General features: G+C 37.0%; 2 protein-coding genes across 5 annotated transcripts in view; one reads left to right on the top strand and one right to left on the bottom strand.

Annotated features, from left to right (window-relative positions):
• The window catches only part of LOC145435525 (uncharacterized), a 349,573-nt gene that overhangs the window by 212,718 nt on the left and 121,263 nt on the right, over positions 1–15,592 (bottom strand). The window lies entirely within an intron of this gene.
• The window catches only part of LOC145435343 (prolow-density lipoprotein receptor-related protein 1-like), a 145,755-nt gene continuing 130,416 nt past the window's right edge, over positions 254–15,592 (top strand). For all 4 annotated transcript variants that reach the window (XM_080312646.1, XM_080312634.1, XM_080312642.1 and 1 more), the window contains exons 1-6: positions 254–585; positions 4,952–5,071; positions 10,285–10,419; positions 13,510–13,638; positions 13,939–14,076; positions 14,989–15,179. In XM_080312646.1, coding sequence (XP_080168772.1) covers positions 474–585; positions 4,952–5,071; positions 10,285–10,419; positions 13,510–13,638; positions 13,939–14,076; positions 14,989–15,179 — 825 coding nt within the window. In that variant the 5' untranslated portion in view covers positions 254–473. The remainder of the gene's footprint in view (positions 586–4,951; positions 5,072–10,284; positions 10,420–13,509; positions 13,639–13,938; positions 14,077–14,988; positions 15,180–15,592) is intronic.

The raw sequence follows: 15,592 nt of genomic DNA, 5'->3' as shown, positions 1-15,592 counted from the left end.
AGCTGCTGATGTCAATGTTTGTAGCAGGAAATAATAGGAAGGATTTTGCTAATCTACATGGCCTTGCTAAAATGCTAATGCTTCAGATGTTGCATTTTAGAATAAATATGACCAGAGGATGTCAGTTTCTTGTTTCTGTGTGTTACAACTGGAGTATGTAAAAACCAGGCTGGAAATGTTTTTGCATCTTACAAGCTCGTATGTCTTCGCTATGAAATGTTATTGACATTGCATGGAATTGTGTTGCAGTAACAGGCGTTGTTAATTCTGTATTGAATTCCAGCTTATATTTTCAAACTCATTGTTTTAACTAGAATGCAGCCAATGATTGATACGTCACTGGAAATGGAATAACTTCCTATTGCTTGCTTGATCACTTGGATTACACTGTTGTTTACCAATAACCTGTCGATCAAATTCCTTCTCGGAGCCGTTTTATGACTTCAAGGAGTCAAGTCCCATTTTTGATATAAATGGGAGATTTTATGGATAATCGCTATATTGGATTTAACACAAAGATGAGTGTTTTATCAATATTACTTACTTTGCTCGTTTATGATGGAATATGGGCGATACCTCCTACTGGTAAGTAGCATTGACTTTTTTATGACGCTGAATTGGTGTAGACTGTCATTGTAAAAGTATTCAATAATGCATAACCTATATTATGGCATCTGTTATTTGCATTATATATTCATATTGAACGAAGCCCCAATACTTTCGGCTGACACTCGTCAGGGGTAATCGTCAGTGACTAGTAGAGAATTGGAAAGAACATTGTAATGTGTATCAACAATCTTATCACCAAATATGCAGTCACCGGCACGGAATTTGGAATGACAGTTGGTTTTCGATTTAACGTTATTGGTCAGATTAGTATTTTATCAATGTTATTAATGGTATGTTTAATATCCAACATTATTATTGGCGCAGCAAACAAAGTGTTGCATTTTACGGCTGCAATTTCGCTTGTGATATTTTTGTTCTTGTCGTAAATGATACTTGGCATTTACCTATTTATTCAGTCAATAATGGTTCGAATGTTTATCACTCTCAATTCACATTTATGTGGATTTCATTCATTTGTATACAGCTCAACTTGCAAGGTCAAAGTTGTTGTTACTGGGCAATTCTCTACACTTTGATTGATGCATTAAATGTGATCTTGCCTCTCGCGGCTCTCGGTAACGTTAAGATTTATTGTTCACTTTGGCGATTATTTTTTTACCTGAAAAACAGACGATTTTGCTCTAAAAAATCAAAATTTTGACATATTTTGTCCGTAAAACAAATTTCGACAAAATTTTGTGCTCAAGTATTTAAATTAGGCATTGCTGCGCATAACGTTAGAATTGAAGTAGCCTACATTTCTGGTTGAAACTGTGTGTCCTTACTAAGTTGCTCGGCACGAATAGAGAAAAAAAAAACGTTCGACAGCAGCAATTGTTTGCTGACAGAATTGAATTTCAGTGTAGACTGCTGGAGTGCTCCTAACTAGGGCTGGGCACAATGATTCGAGTACTCGAATCTGAATCGAGTATGGATTTTAATGATTCGAGTCGAGTAGTAAAAGACGATTTATTCGAGTACTAAAATTATACGCTCCTCGCAACTGAAAGTTAATTTACTAACGAGACCGAGAGTTATAGTTTTGATACTATTTTCCAATGAGGAAGCCTTGAAATCTTGATTGGCCGTATCACAGCATATGAGACATAGTACAAAGCTAGGAACGTTACTGGAAATAACACATTTCCGAAGTCATGATCATCCCACAACATTGTCAAGAAGTGCAATGAAATCGTTAGCCTATGGTCGAAAAAATACCAAAGTATCTTGAATGTGACGGATAAGACGCATTATGTTCTTCGTGGTGGTATAAATGGTTCATATTTGAACTTTGACACAGTACACTAGGTTGTGACGTCATAATGAGTGATACTCGAATACTCGACTGTCGACTCGAAGCATTTTACATGATTCAGAATCGAATCACCCAGGTACTCGATTTTGCCCAGCCCTACTCCTAACAACCTAAAAATTTTGACCTTTTTTGCAACGTCAAAAAATAATCGGGCTAATGATCACTATAAATTATCATTAGGTTTATCATCTGTAGCTTATTTTTCAATTGCTCACATGATACAGGTGATTCAAGGATTTTATATAGCCTTCACAGCAGACCCTTTTAAAATCGTTTCCCATTTCTCTGATCCTTATTCAGACCAATTGCCAATTATAATAACGAAATATACTTGATTGATTGATTGATCGATTAATCGTAAAAATAGCGCACAGTTTGTGAGTTAATTTCCACTCGACTAAATTTCTCTCACACCAGAAATGTACGGTAGTAATGATCTAAAAATATGGAAGTATAAGCGATCTCCTTGAGTAACCAATAAAGGCCAAAATACTCGGCCATGACAAAATACAGAAGGTATTTCATTGAATATTATATTCATACTGAAATGAACACAAATGTTTTCCTCTGACACTCGTCAGGGGTGATGGTCAACAACTAGTGGAGTATTATAAAGAACATTGTATATCAACAACCGTATCACCAAATATTAGGTGAAAATTCATTATTAAGAAGTTATTTATGAGGCAAAGCTACTTTTTCCTAGAATTCCAAAATTTTGTGAGTACATGTTGTGTACGAGGTGTTTGGTTTCAACTCGAAACGGGTGACTCACTGTCTGCGTTTTCACTAAAATATTGTAATCAGTTGAAATACCGCACCGCAAGTTCAACAACTAAGATGACAGATTACTTAACGGCCCATCGCGGACTTGTGGTTGTATTCTCATGATGCGGAAATATCAGAAGAATATTTTCAAGTGTTCCATATCGCTGTCGAACAGTTGGGTATTCTATTCGTGAATAGCCTGTAGCGTTGTATCGGCCTACTTAATCCCAATTCATTATATCACGAATGTGTTGATGTCGAGAATTAATAGCAGACCATTGTTTAAAGACTTGATACTTGGAAATATTGCTATAATTTACTGATTGATTTATTATATTCAGTCTTGCACAAACTACTGGATTTTCATAATGCGCAACTAGAACTACCAACTTTTCAAACTCGTAACCAGAACTAACGACCTTTAAAAATTGGCAACTAACTAACGAAAACACAACTAACTATTAACTGATTGAATAGTATATTCATATTAAAATGAACCGGAATATTTTCGGCTGACACCCGTCAGGGTTAATCGTCAGCAACTAGTAGAGAATTGGAAAGAACATCCTCTATCAACGAACATATCTCATAATATGACATCACCAGCATGAAATTTTGAATAACGTGAAGTCAAATTTTGTGATACGATTGTTGATATACAATGTTCTTTTCCAATTCTCTACTAGTTGCTGACGATTACCCCTGACGAGTGTCAGCCGAAAATATTCCGATTCATTTCAATATGAATATACTATTCAATCGGTTATTGCAGTAGAAGAATTTGTATTTGAATAAAGTAGTATTTACGGTGGCTAAATCTTTGATTATTTATTATAACATCATGGAGTTAGAAATTTTTCTACTGCAATAAATTCGCTTCTAGTGGTTGGAAATGAGCCAAATTTGGTATGCATCATCTCTACTGACAGCCTAACAATTTTATGGGGTTGACAGAAAAATTTTGAAATTGAATTTTTTAATGATAAATTCAAAACTTTCTGCTGCAAGAATCTCGCTTCTACTGGTAGGAATTAAGCCAAAGTTGGTGTGCATCGTTGTTTTAACCAACCAATCAATTTTATCACATAGCCAAGTGAAATCTGAAGAAAATGTTTATTTTGAACAGCCCTATTGTACAAGTTCGATTATATTATCCAAGTGTTTACAATGGAATTTTCCCGTTCTGCAAGCATGTTTTACTGCTCCAATTTCTCTATTCTTGAGATTTAAGTAACAAGGTCTTGAACCTAAATGACACGTAACTTGTCAGTGATGGTAGATTCACCCTATCCACGGGTCACGCTCGACAAGTGTGATGAATGCGTAAACTTTTGTGCTTTGTTTTATTAGGGTAAAGTGGGGAGCGTCTTGTTATGGTTTGTAAGGAATGTGGTCTTGATCATGTCATTTTAACATTGCACAAATCAAAATTGAGGGCATATTTGTATATCTGTGGTCTGCAGGAGTATATGATTAAAAGTTTTGAACGGTCATCAAATCAAGATAGGACGCACTTGAAAAGTAATGAATGTGGGGAAAACACAGAGAATGACTCATGGAATGCAATAGACTAAATCCAGATTAAGTCTTAAAGCCAACCTATCTTAACGTCGATTTGAATATTGGTAAATATAGTATGAGTTAGGAGAACTTTTTGGAGGTACAGAGCTTCATTATACAATTGGATAATGTATTCATATAGAAATAAACCTGAATATTTTCGGCTGACACTCGTCAATGGTAATCGTCAGCAACTAGTACCAAATTCAAAAGGATTTTGGTATACTTTTGTCGATACGGTATACCAAGTTCTTTCAACTTCCAATTAATTTCGAGCGATTTCGTCGATTACAAATTATATAAAAATAATAGCTACACGATTTTTTCCAAATTTGATTAAAATTGGAATTACTGGGTTTACAAAAGAAATCCTGGAACAAAAACAAAGCTCAGTTCATATTGATTGTGGGTTCATTCTAAATGTATGTACACAACAATTTTTGCTTGTTTCGCACTATACAATTCTCCTATAACATTATCAGGGAAGCCAAACATAAGATTCGAATTATAATTAAAGCATAGAAACATTTCACTAATTAGATTAGAATAAGATTGCCAGCATTCAGCTCTAATTAGAATTATCTAGCATGTCAACTAGAATTATCTAGTTTTCTAAATCTGATTTAAAATACTCGTATACACAATATTCATGTTTTTTGGTTCACAACACTTGCAAGACCGCTGATTTTTTTCGTTTAGATTTGACATGCACATCACAGCAGTTTACTTGCGTGGGAGGGTCAAAGAAATGCATTTCCTTGAAATGGCGGTGCGACGGCGATTGGGACTGCATAGATGGCAGCGACGAAATTAATTGCGGTGAGAAATCTATTTGTTGCCTGGCCCCCTTTTTCTGGCTAGGAATCTCTGCAAAAAGATGTAACTTTCATTCGTAATAACACAATATATTGTGATATATCTTGTAAATATACGTCACACAGACTTGGACAATTTCAAAATTTGTAAGTTTCCAAATTAGATTATAAGTAGAATCACAGCTACAAAGTTTCTTCCAAATTAGATTAGAATTAGAATCATAGTGGCACAGTGATTTCCAAATGAGAAAAAAAATTATTGTTATATATAGCTAGGCTACACATTTTTTCCAAATTAGATTAGAATCAGAATAACAGCTATAGAGTTATTTCTGAATTAGAGTAGAATTAGAATTATAGCTACACGGTGATTTCTGAATTAGGCTAAAATTATAATTGCTGCTACACATTTTTTTAAAAGAATTAGAATTACAGCTACCAATTTTTCCCTAATTAGAGTAGAATTAGAAGCAGAGCTACACCGTGATTTCAAAATTAGATCAAAATTAGAATTAGCATTAGTATTAGATTAAAATTAAACTAACTGCATTTCGCGCTAATTGGTCTATTTATCTAGCTGTCCAAGTCTTAACTTTATAGGCCTACTGTGCTAAATAATACTGTTTCATTAATGAGATGACCAAACTAATCGTATCTGCCTTTTTAGTAGCATCAATGATTTTGTAGTTAGAGGCCTACATGAAAAATGCATAGTTTATATCCACTTGAAATATTGCTATTTTTGTGCTAGTACTGGGAAATATGAAAAATGTATTCCTCTGTATAAGACAGATTCTCTGTATGTGGGCAATGTCTAGCTCCAGCACAATAACATGGAACATGACTATATAATGGAACGCGATATTTTTAGTTAGAATCATGCGAAGTCCTAGCTAATATTTGAAGAGCTTCTTGGAGGTACAGAACTTCAATATGCAATTGAGTAGTATATTCATATTGAAATTGAAATGAACCCAAATATTTTCGGCTGACACTTATCAGGGGTAATCGTCAGCAACCAGTCACAGGTGAAAATATTCGGATTTATTTCAATATCGATACTATGTAATTGGTAATATTTGTGGGGATTGTAGGCTAAAACAAAAATGGTGAAATTGACTATTCCCTCATATAATATACCTGCTTCATGATTTGTTTTAGAAAATTTGACGATTTATGAAATATATTTGCTGATCAACTATGCTATTGTCAATGCGATTTACCATTTTTGAGTTGAAAGTTTGCAGTTTTAGCTTTGTAATTTCAGCCCTTAAAATCGATGCACTAACCAAATTCACTGCCATTTATTGGTTAGCGATCCACTGTTGAGGTTTTCAGAAATTTTCCATTCAGACATAGGCTATTTATCTGTACCCAGATTATTATTGAGTAGTTAGTATTGGGATTTAACCCACCTTTTGGTGGAACTGACTCTTGTTATCAAGAAAACCTTGTAAATCCAAGACAAATATGCCTTTGATAATGTTTTGCAGCTAAAAGTCTACTTTTGTAGGTCAGCACTTATGAAAACAGAGTTTGCGGTTCAGAGTGAGTGGGATACCAAATTTGTTTATTTCTCCTGTAATATTGAATAATGGAACACGGAAATCCACTCTCCAACACCCCATCAATCTCTGTAATTGCGCTGTATCTATGTGCACAAATGTATGCTAATTAACCTTCAAGCTAGGTGGTCTGATAAAATAGTCTACATAATAATCCCAGAATGCGGGATTAGTTTATCAATAGTGATTACTTTTATCAGTATGGATTACTTTACTGTATAGGAGGATTAATTTCATAATCATTTCCTAAAGTTTAATGCACTTCCACAAGCCCCTTTAAGCCTGTGATTAACATACGATGGGAGAATGTCTCTCCAAAGGCTCAAAAGGATTTGAGAGATATTGTTAAGTTCCTTGGTCACGAACCTTTAACAAGACTTGGCCAGCCAGATAATTATAGGACGTCAAATTTGGCTGAATTCCAACCAGTAGAAGTTATTGTAGCTCAAAATTTTGGATTTGGAAAATATACGGTGGCAAATTCTTCTTTTATTTATGATAGATCTACGATCTACCCACCGTAAATACTATGATTTGAATTCCAAAATTTTATGCATCCATAACTTTAGCTTCTACGGGCTGGAATTGAGTCAAATTTGTTGTGTATCGTTTTTCCAGATATCCCAGCGATTTCATGGGGTATAGTTACTTTTGAACAGCCCTACTGGGCAGTTAGCTGTTCCCTAGGTTAGTTTGAGGAAATCTGCATTACTTGATGACGTCACAAAATATAGGCCTACCAATTTAAATTAAACTTTAAATGCAGTTACTGCTATCATAATGATGACCGTTTATAGATTTAACAATACAGGATAATTTCCTAATTAACATTCGCAGTTCAAGGCCATGTATGTCAGTAGCTTATGATCTGCTCTGTAATCAGTGGCGTGAGGCTGAGTAGTCATTTCATACCTTTGTTAGTGAATTTTTCTGGAAAAACTTTGAAAATCAGCCAATCATTGAGTCATTCTACTTGTGGCTGATTGACGGTGTGGTTATCTTCTTTAAACCAATAATATGCTCATCTAGTTCCACATGCGGCCGTAGAATAATTAGGATATAATAATGAATAACTGCTAACCTAGCATCAGTTGGTGAAATCCTGCAATTTGTCGTTAGAAAAGTCACGTACCCGGCAATCTGGGTCGCATGTTTTGCTGGTTTCAAAGCTGATTTTCATGCAAGCTAGTAATTTCAAACCTCAGAGTACGTATGGAGCTGCATGAAACAGTCGAGTAGGCTAATTATAATAATAATAATAATAATATAATAATTTATAGAGCGCCGAATATAACAATATATCATTACTACACTAGGGCGCTGTACATAAATGGCAATAAAATATTAAAGTAAACGATATGTATAAAAGACGAAGTGCATAGTTGTAGGGCGGAATGAACACTACTCTAGTTCGAACGCACGTGTGAATAAAACGGTCTTGATTTTGCGTTTGAAAACATATAGCGAGTCACATAGTCTGATAGAAATTGGAAGATTGTTCCACTGAATGGCGGCCTAGGAAGAAAAGGTTCTCTCGCCGTAGGTCGATGTTCTGACTCTTGGAACGTACAAGAGCTTTTGCGACTGAGAACGTAGCGCTCTTCCGGGATTATACATTGACACTAGCTCACGAATATACGCTGGTGCACTTCCCTCCATGCATTTGAAGGCGTACAGAAGAAGCTTGTATTCAGACCTAAATTTCACGGGTAACCAATGAAGGGATCAAAGAATCGGTGTTACGTGATCACGCTTCCTTGACCGAGTTACCAAACGAGCAGCGATGTTTTGGATCTTTTGTAGCTTGTCGATGCAATTTTGGTTTACCCCGTAAAGCAGAGCATTTCCATAGTCAAGCCGTGATATCACCAGCGACAGTATTATGGCTTTGCATGCATCCTCAGATAGGTAGTTCCTGATTCGACTGATCTTGTGGATATACATGAAACAGATCTTTGATGTATAGTCGATGTGTTTTTCCATTGAGAGCATGCCGTCAAAGTGAATACCTAGGTTACGTACGCAGGTCTTGGCTTGGATGGTGTCTGGTCCGAATCTGATGGTGAATTGATTGTGGTCGATCGGGCGTCTGGTTGGCGTAAAAATGATCAGTTCAGTTTTCTCTTTGTTTAACTATAGACGATTTTGTGTCATCCAGAGCTCAATATCAATAAGACATCGCTGTAACTTGGATGACACGCTCTCCCAAACAAAAATGTAAAGGTAGCTAGCCTACATCTGGATCTCACCGTCTAGTTTATTCAAAAACATACAGTTAGACTTCTATAGATTCTGTATCGGTCATTTTAGAATCGCAGATTAGCGACTGCTATCCCTTGAAATAAACTGGAAACACATATCATTACTACAACATACTATGATGTCGTTATGTGATAGCTCTTCATAGATTCCAGCACTCGACGCACAATTTTGCGGGGGATTTTACGCTGAGTAATAATGGACTTGTTGCAATTTATACTTGACTACGAGTTGTTATTTCGATGTTAGCATAGTGTGTTTAAATTTAGTCTTCATAGACACGATATATAGCGGTATATGACCAGCAAAACTCGAGATTTATCCTTGTTTGACTGGTATTCCTCCATGCGTGTGACGCTAGTCTGCAAGAATTCTCTTTCCCGGTTTTCACAAGCAGCCTCAGACGGCTTTAGACATAACTAATATCCCTCATTTAAGCATTCATATACGGAAATTGACTATAACTATTCATAGAACCTAAAAACAGCTGTCGTCTTGTGGCGTATTTAGAGGTCAATCACAGCCACAAGAATGCTACCTTGGATCCCTATGCGAGATTATAGAATGTGATATTTATGTTAAAAGACGTAAAATCCAAGAAAATTCGGTCTTCTGTGTTGTTTTGAGACGGTTTTGAATGAATGTAATAGCCTACATATATTTGTAGTGCACTGTTTTCCTGATAGCGCGTGTTTTGTTATGTCTGAGTCATTGCTGTGACATATACCTGGAATCATGGTAGGAATATAACTATTCCAAGCTTCTCAGTAGAATCAGTTTTGGCTCATCATATTATATGAACTTCTTATGAAAAGCCCGTTGTCAAAGTTACTTAGGTGTGTTTCGGGTAGGTAAGGTAACATAGTAGGTAATATAATCACTGTGTAGATACAATAAATAAATATTTTGCTGATTCCCTCACTGTCCTTTGCATAACTGTGACACTTCAATATGCCTTCTAGTTAGCGATTGAATTTCATACTGAAAATAACTGACTGCCCATGGTTTTGGTTATACCGCTTGGATGTGTTAAAAGCTATTAACATCCTTCTTTTATCAATCGCCCACACTTTAATCAGCGAACCAGAGATTGGCTTATAGCAGACTTCAACAGCTATAATATATTTCTAGCTGTTCAATTAGACTAATTGGTGCAAAGTGCCGGTTTTGCAATTCAAATCTAATTGAAATGTTTTTATGCTCAATTTTAATTCTAGACCAACGTGGGGTTTTCCTGAAAATGCTGCCGGAGTGAATTCATTCCCCGTTGATATTGACTCACTGAGCTGATAGAAGTTGAAGGATAATACGCATTTTTGTAAAGTTATCCAATCTTCATTGCAGTTTGTGCTGCCATTTCCCCTTTGAATTCGAGCCGAAAGTTTTCGTTCAGATCCGGAGCCGTGCAAGCCGAACGAGTTCACTTGCAAAGAGCAGATCGGCGACAAACAAAATTGCATCGCCAAAGGCTGGACTTGCGATAACGAATATGATTGCCAGGACAGATCCGACGAATCGCCGGAAATCTGTGAGTATTGTCGTCAAATGCAGTATTAAGTAGGATGTGAATGACCGTTTGGGTGGTTCAAAAATAAAATTTTTGTCAAATTTTTGCGGCTACGAGCTAAAATTGTTAGGTTGTCTGAAAAAATGTTGCACGCAAAATTCGGCTCGATTCCAACGAGTAGATGTGAAGCTATTGGAGTTTGAAAAAATTTGAATTTATTATAAAAAATTGAAAATTATGTTACAAATTGTACCGGCTAACCCATGGAATTGTTGAGTTGTCTGCAAAAACGATGCAAAACAAATTTGACGCATTTCCGACCTGTAGAAACGAAGTTATCTGAGTTTTTCATTATAATAATTCTAGGATTAGCCTACCCGCGCCAAGGCTATTTTTGCGAATCCAAAGTTTTCAACCGCAATAACTTTGCGTCTACCAGTTGGAAGTGAGAAAAAATTGTTGAGCATAGTTCTTCTAGACAACTTATCAATTTCATGGGATTAACAGTGAAATTTGGATGTCTTTTCAATTTTTATATTAAATGCAAAATTTTCAAACTCCTGCGAGCCAAATTTGGCGGGCAGCGTTTTTTTAGGCAACCCAACAGTGTAATCAGTGAATCCCTGGAATCTGGACAAAATTGTTGTCAACAGTCCTTGTTGAAGTTATGATTCAATTGAATATCTTCGATATTTCTCATTCAATTTTGTCTTGATCAGGCATCGATATAGCCTACTAAAAGAAAAAAGGTCAGTCAGTGGCATCGACCAGGCTCGTGACGACAACCTAGTTATTATTAACCATTGTTTATTCCGAGGCAACACTTTTACGTTGTACAAACAAACATTCCGTATCGAAACCGTTTTATGGATGATCTTTCAGTGTAACAAGGTGATAGAAATTCACATGACGACATATTTAGCATGCTATACGACCTCAAAGCACACAATTTGTTGACAAAACGGATCGGATTAAATTCTTTGGCCAAGGAGATTAAGTGGAAAATGCCAGCGACATGTCAAAATTGCCAGCATAACATAGCGGTGATGTGAGAAAAATATTATAACGACCTTGACCTCGACGCTAGCTAACTGTGAAAATGACTACATCGGACGCAAGCTCGCTGCGCGTTTGGCATTTACAGCGGACTTGTACAAACTAACAATATAGTTAATTGATGAGTTGCTCTAATAGTTCTAGCAGATTTTGAAAAATAAGTAGTTCTAGTACTAGTTGTGTCTTTTGGAAAGTGAGTAGTTCAAGTTATAGTTGCAGTTTTGGAATAGGGAGTAGTTCTAGCTCTAGTTCTAGTTGCGATTTTTGTAAAGTGCTTATTTCTAGTACTAATTCTAGTTGCGACTTTTGGAAAGTGACTACCGGTATTTGTAGTTCTAATTCTAGTAACGACTTCTGAAAAATGAGTAGTTCTAGCTCTAGTATCGACTTTTGGAAAGTGGTTAGGCCTACTTCTAATTCTAGTTGAGCGTCTTGAAACTGTTAGTAGTTCTAGTTCTAATTCGAGTTGTGACTTTTGGAGAGTTAGTAGCTCTAGTTCAAGTTGCGACTTCGGGAGAGTAATTATTTCCAGTTCTATTTGTAGTTGCGACTTTTGGAAGTGAGTAGTTGTAGTTCTTAATTCCAGTTGCGGCTTGAAGAATGAGTAGTTCTAGGTCTAGTTCTAGTTGCGACTTCTGAAAAGTGATTCTTTCTAGTTCTTACTGTAGTTGCGACTTCTGGAAAGTGAGTACCGTAAACCGGGGTAACTTCGGACTTAAGGGGGTAACTTTGGACACTAAGCAGTAAAAGATTTAAATGGTTATTGATGGAAAAGAGTTGCCGCTGGTTGTCCAATTCTTTTTCATGAGGCAATAGTACCAATAGTAGTCTCAGTAAAAGGTGGATTCATTTAACTACCAGATACAGTTGACCCACATTGATGAATAATTTTCGGGGGTCAATTTCACTGAAATAGGTGGTTATTACAAATCTGATAACCAAACATTAATAGCATGTGAGCCACAGATTCAAAACTCAGCAGCAGATACCTCTAAGTAGTCTTAATCTAGGGCAGCAAACTCAGCAGGCTCCCCCTTAGATGAATGTAAGAAAATGTGATGTCCAAAGTGACCCCCTCATATTTTATCAGAACGGGGTAACTTTGGACAGTGGACAATGTGATATTTAGAGCTCTGGAAAGTGGCTGCTTCATCTGTGTCAACTAATTCAGTATAACCTGCTTGATTGCTTTTAGAAAATGGAATGAGAAGGTTAATGTACTGCGAGTTTGCAAAAACATGGAAAAATTGGTTAGGCAATATAAGTTGAGAGATTGTAAGAGGGGCGGAAGCTCCTTTAAAAACTTATTACATCCTCTTGAAGGTGCGCGTGCTGAATATGGCATAAATTATGACAAAATATATCCATCTGAGGACACAGGAAAGGGAAAGTGCATATTTTAAATAACAGTAAAATATTTGAAATCAGCAATAAATCGTGGTAACAAGCTTAATGTTTGCTGACGCCGCCAGTGGGGATAACCTTCTCACCATAATGTTGTTTATAAGTCACAATTGGGGAAGACATGACATGAAATTGAGATGATGGATGGGGGCATTAGCCTTCATAAATACGCCTAATATTTTTAATTTTTTACTTTTATTTTTATGGGTGTATTAAATAAAAATCTTGCAATAAGCCAGAACCAGACTTGTACTATTTTGTTTCATATTTAGCCACTGCTCTCGTCAACTCTTACCAAATGAGCCACATTTAAGAGATTTCATAAACGTACAGATGTACAGAACGTACAGAAATCTACATTGTCCAAAGTTACCCGACAGGCTGGTATTCAAATTAAGGGAGTGCTAATTGCTCATGTAGGCTGCCCCCTATCGCACCTTTCGAGCGTTTACGTTCCGTGCGCAGGTCAAGGTACTTCTAGTTTACAAATTCAGTCAAGTAGAACTAACTTTTGATGGATTCGCATCATTTCAATCAGTAGGCTAATATTGTCGTAGTATTTTAGCACCGGTATATTTTCACCAATTATTATACTATACCATACAAATTACGATGTTGGATCTCATGCCGCTAAACCCATTCTTCGTTCAGGTGCCGTGGACTGCAACGGGGTCGGCCATTACTGCGAAAACGACCCGACCAAATGCATACCCTTCAAGAAGTTTTGCGACGGATTCCCGGACTGCTCGGACCATTCTGACGAAGGGAACCATTGCGCGGGTGAGCTGACCAACCCTCAGCTGAATAGTGTGATATTTAGGGCAACGCCTGGATGTGAAAATCTCCTTCCTAAGCTAGCGCAGACGTCTTAGGCCCGTCTTTAAGTTCAAGATTTTGACGTGTTGAAGACACGGAAGGTTCAAACTTCAAATACTGTGTTATGCTACCGCAAAGAATATCATGACAGTTCTATATCAGAATAAAGATAATATGGTATGATTTTTTATTGGTAGCCTATATCCTATTCTAATGTGTGTAGCTTTATTGTATATCTGATTACCATCTGTATATTATCTTCAGGTATATCGAGTCCGGGAATAGCCCCGCCTGTGGAATGCAGACGCTGCCAGCGTTTGTGTACTGTCCTGCCAAATCGTAACGTGACGTGCTACTGCGAAGATGGGCAAAGGTTAAGCAAAGACAACGGAACTTGTGTTGGTGAGATATCTGTACTGTCGATAGGCTGGTGGTTGTAACCAAGTCACAAGATTCCGAGTCACAAGTCAATCTCACTTTTATAGTTTTGACTCGAGTCGAGTCATTTTCAATTCAACACCGAGTTCAAGTCAGTGAGTAGAGGGTCGAGTCCCAGTCCAAGTTATTATGCTCACTGATCAGTTTTCAGTTCGATATAAAAATCGACTCGAGTCATTTGATGGATTTGAAAAAATGATTCTAGTCAAGTCGAGTCACCATAAACCGTGACTCGAGTCATTTTACGCATTTGGAAAAATGACTCGAGTCAAGTCGAGTCACAAAAAAACCGAGACTCGATTCATTGCAGCCATGGCATCAAGTCGCTATTTTCGAGTCACGAGTCATTTCGAGTCGCCGCAATTTTTGACTGGATTTTGGTTCAGTCATTTTGAAATTTTTCTACTCGAGTCAAGTCACGAGTCGCATTGCCAAGAGTTTCCAAGTGACTTGAGTCGAGTCCAGTAAAAATTTTTCAATTCACGAGTTGAGTCACATAAATTTTCGACTTAGTTTCCAACTTTTTCCAGACAAGTCACGACTCAAGTCGCCCGAGTTTGTAATGTGACTCGAGTCAAGTCAAGTCAAGTCTTTTCTAAACTTTTCGGGTCGAGTCGCGCAAATTTTTAGTGACTTCAGTCTGTCGAGTCATTTAAAAAATTTTCAAGTCTGGACATGGGTCGAGTCAAACTCGAGTCAAAAATTTTTTTAGTCGTATCCGAGTCAGGTCAAGTAATTTATGGCGGCGACTCGAGTCAAGTCAAATCATTTGGATAACGTATCACAAGTATGGCTCGAGTCATTCCAATAGGCTAATGGTGACGATTATACCCATAATCTGCTGCTTTACTCCAAAATGGTTTATATCTTTCTCAGATATCCATTACTGCGAGGAGATGGACATTTGCGAGCAGTACTGCGAGCTTGCTCCTGAGCTGCTGTACAGATGCTCGTGCGATTCCGCGGCAGGCTACCAGATTGCCAGTTCCAGAGACCGCGAAAGCCACTGCAGAGTCGCGAATCCTGACTCGGCCTACATACTTGTCACCACGACGACATCAGTCCGGGTAAAATTTGGGAGATTTTGTTTTTGTGTTGTCTTGAAACCGTGCTATGCTAGTATACAACGGAATAATGTGTTCATATCGAAAAAAAACCAAATATTTGTTGATATATAATGTTCTTTTCAATTCTCTACTAGTGGCAGAGGATTACCCATGACCACTGAAAATAAAATATTCAGATTTATTTCATTATCAGTATGTTACTCGTTAAAAAACGATTTCGTTAATGAAATTTTGACATGTGCGTGGTATTTCGTATAATTTTGAATTTTCATGCGACTTCTGAGCTTCGAAGCCAGACTCGCTTGTACGTACAAACTATCAACCTAGTTAGATGACGGTTAACCAGGCGTGTACAAACTACTTCGCAACTAGAACTACAACTAGAATTACTCCCTTTTGAAAGATCGTAACTA

The sequence above is a fragment of the Botryllus schlosseri genome, chromosome 1 (assembly GCF_051294905.1).
Source record: "Botryllus schlosseri isolate E-star chromosome 1, Bs_hap1, whole genome shotgun sequence".
Taxonomy (NCBI): domain Eukaryota; kingdom Metazoa; phylum Chordata; class Ascidiacea; order Stolidobranchia; family Styelidae; genus Botryllus; species Botryllus schlosseri.
This window is presented reverse-complemented; position numbering and strand designations above follow the sequence as displayed.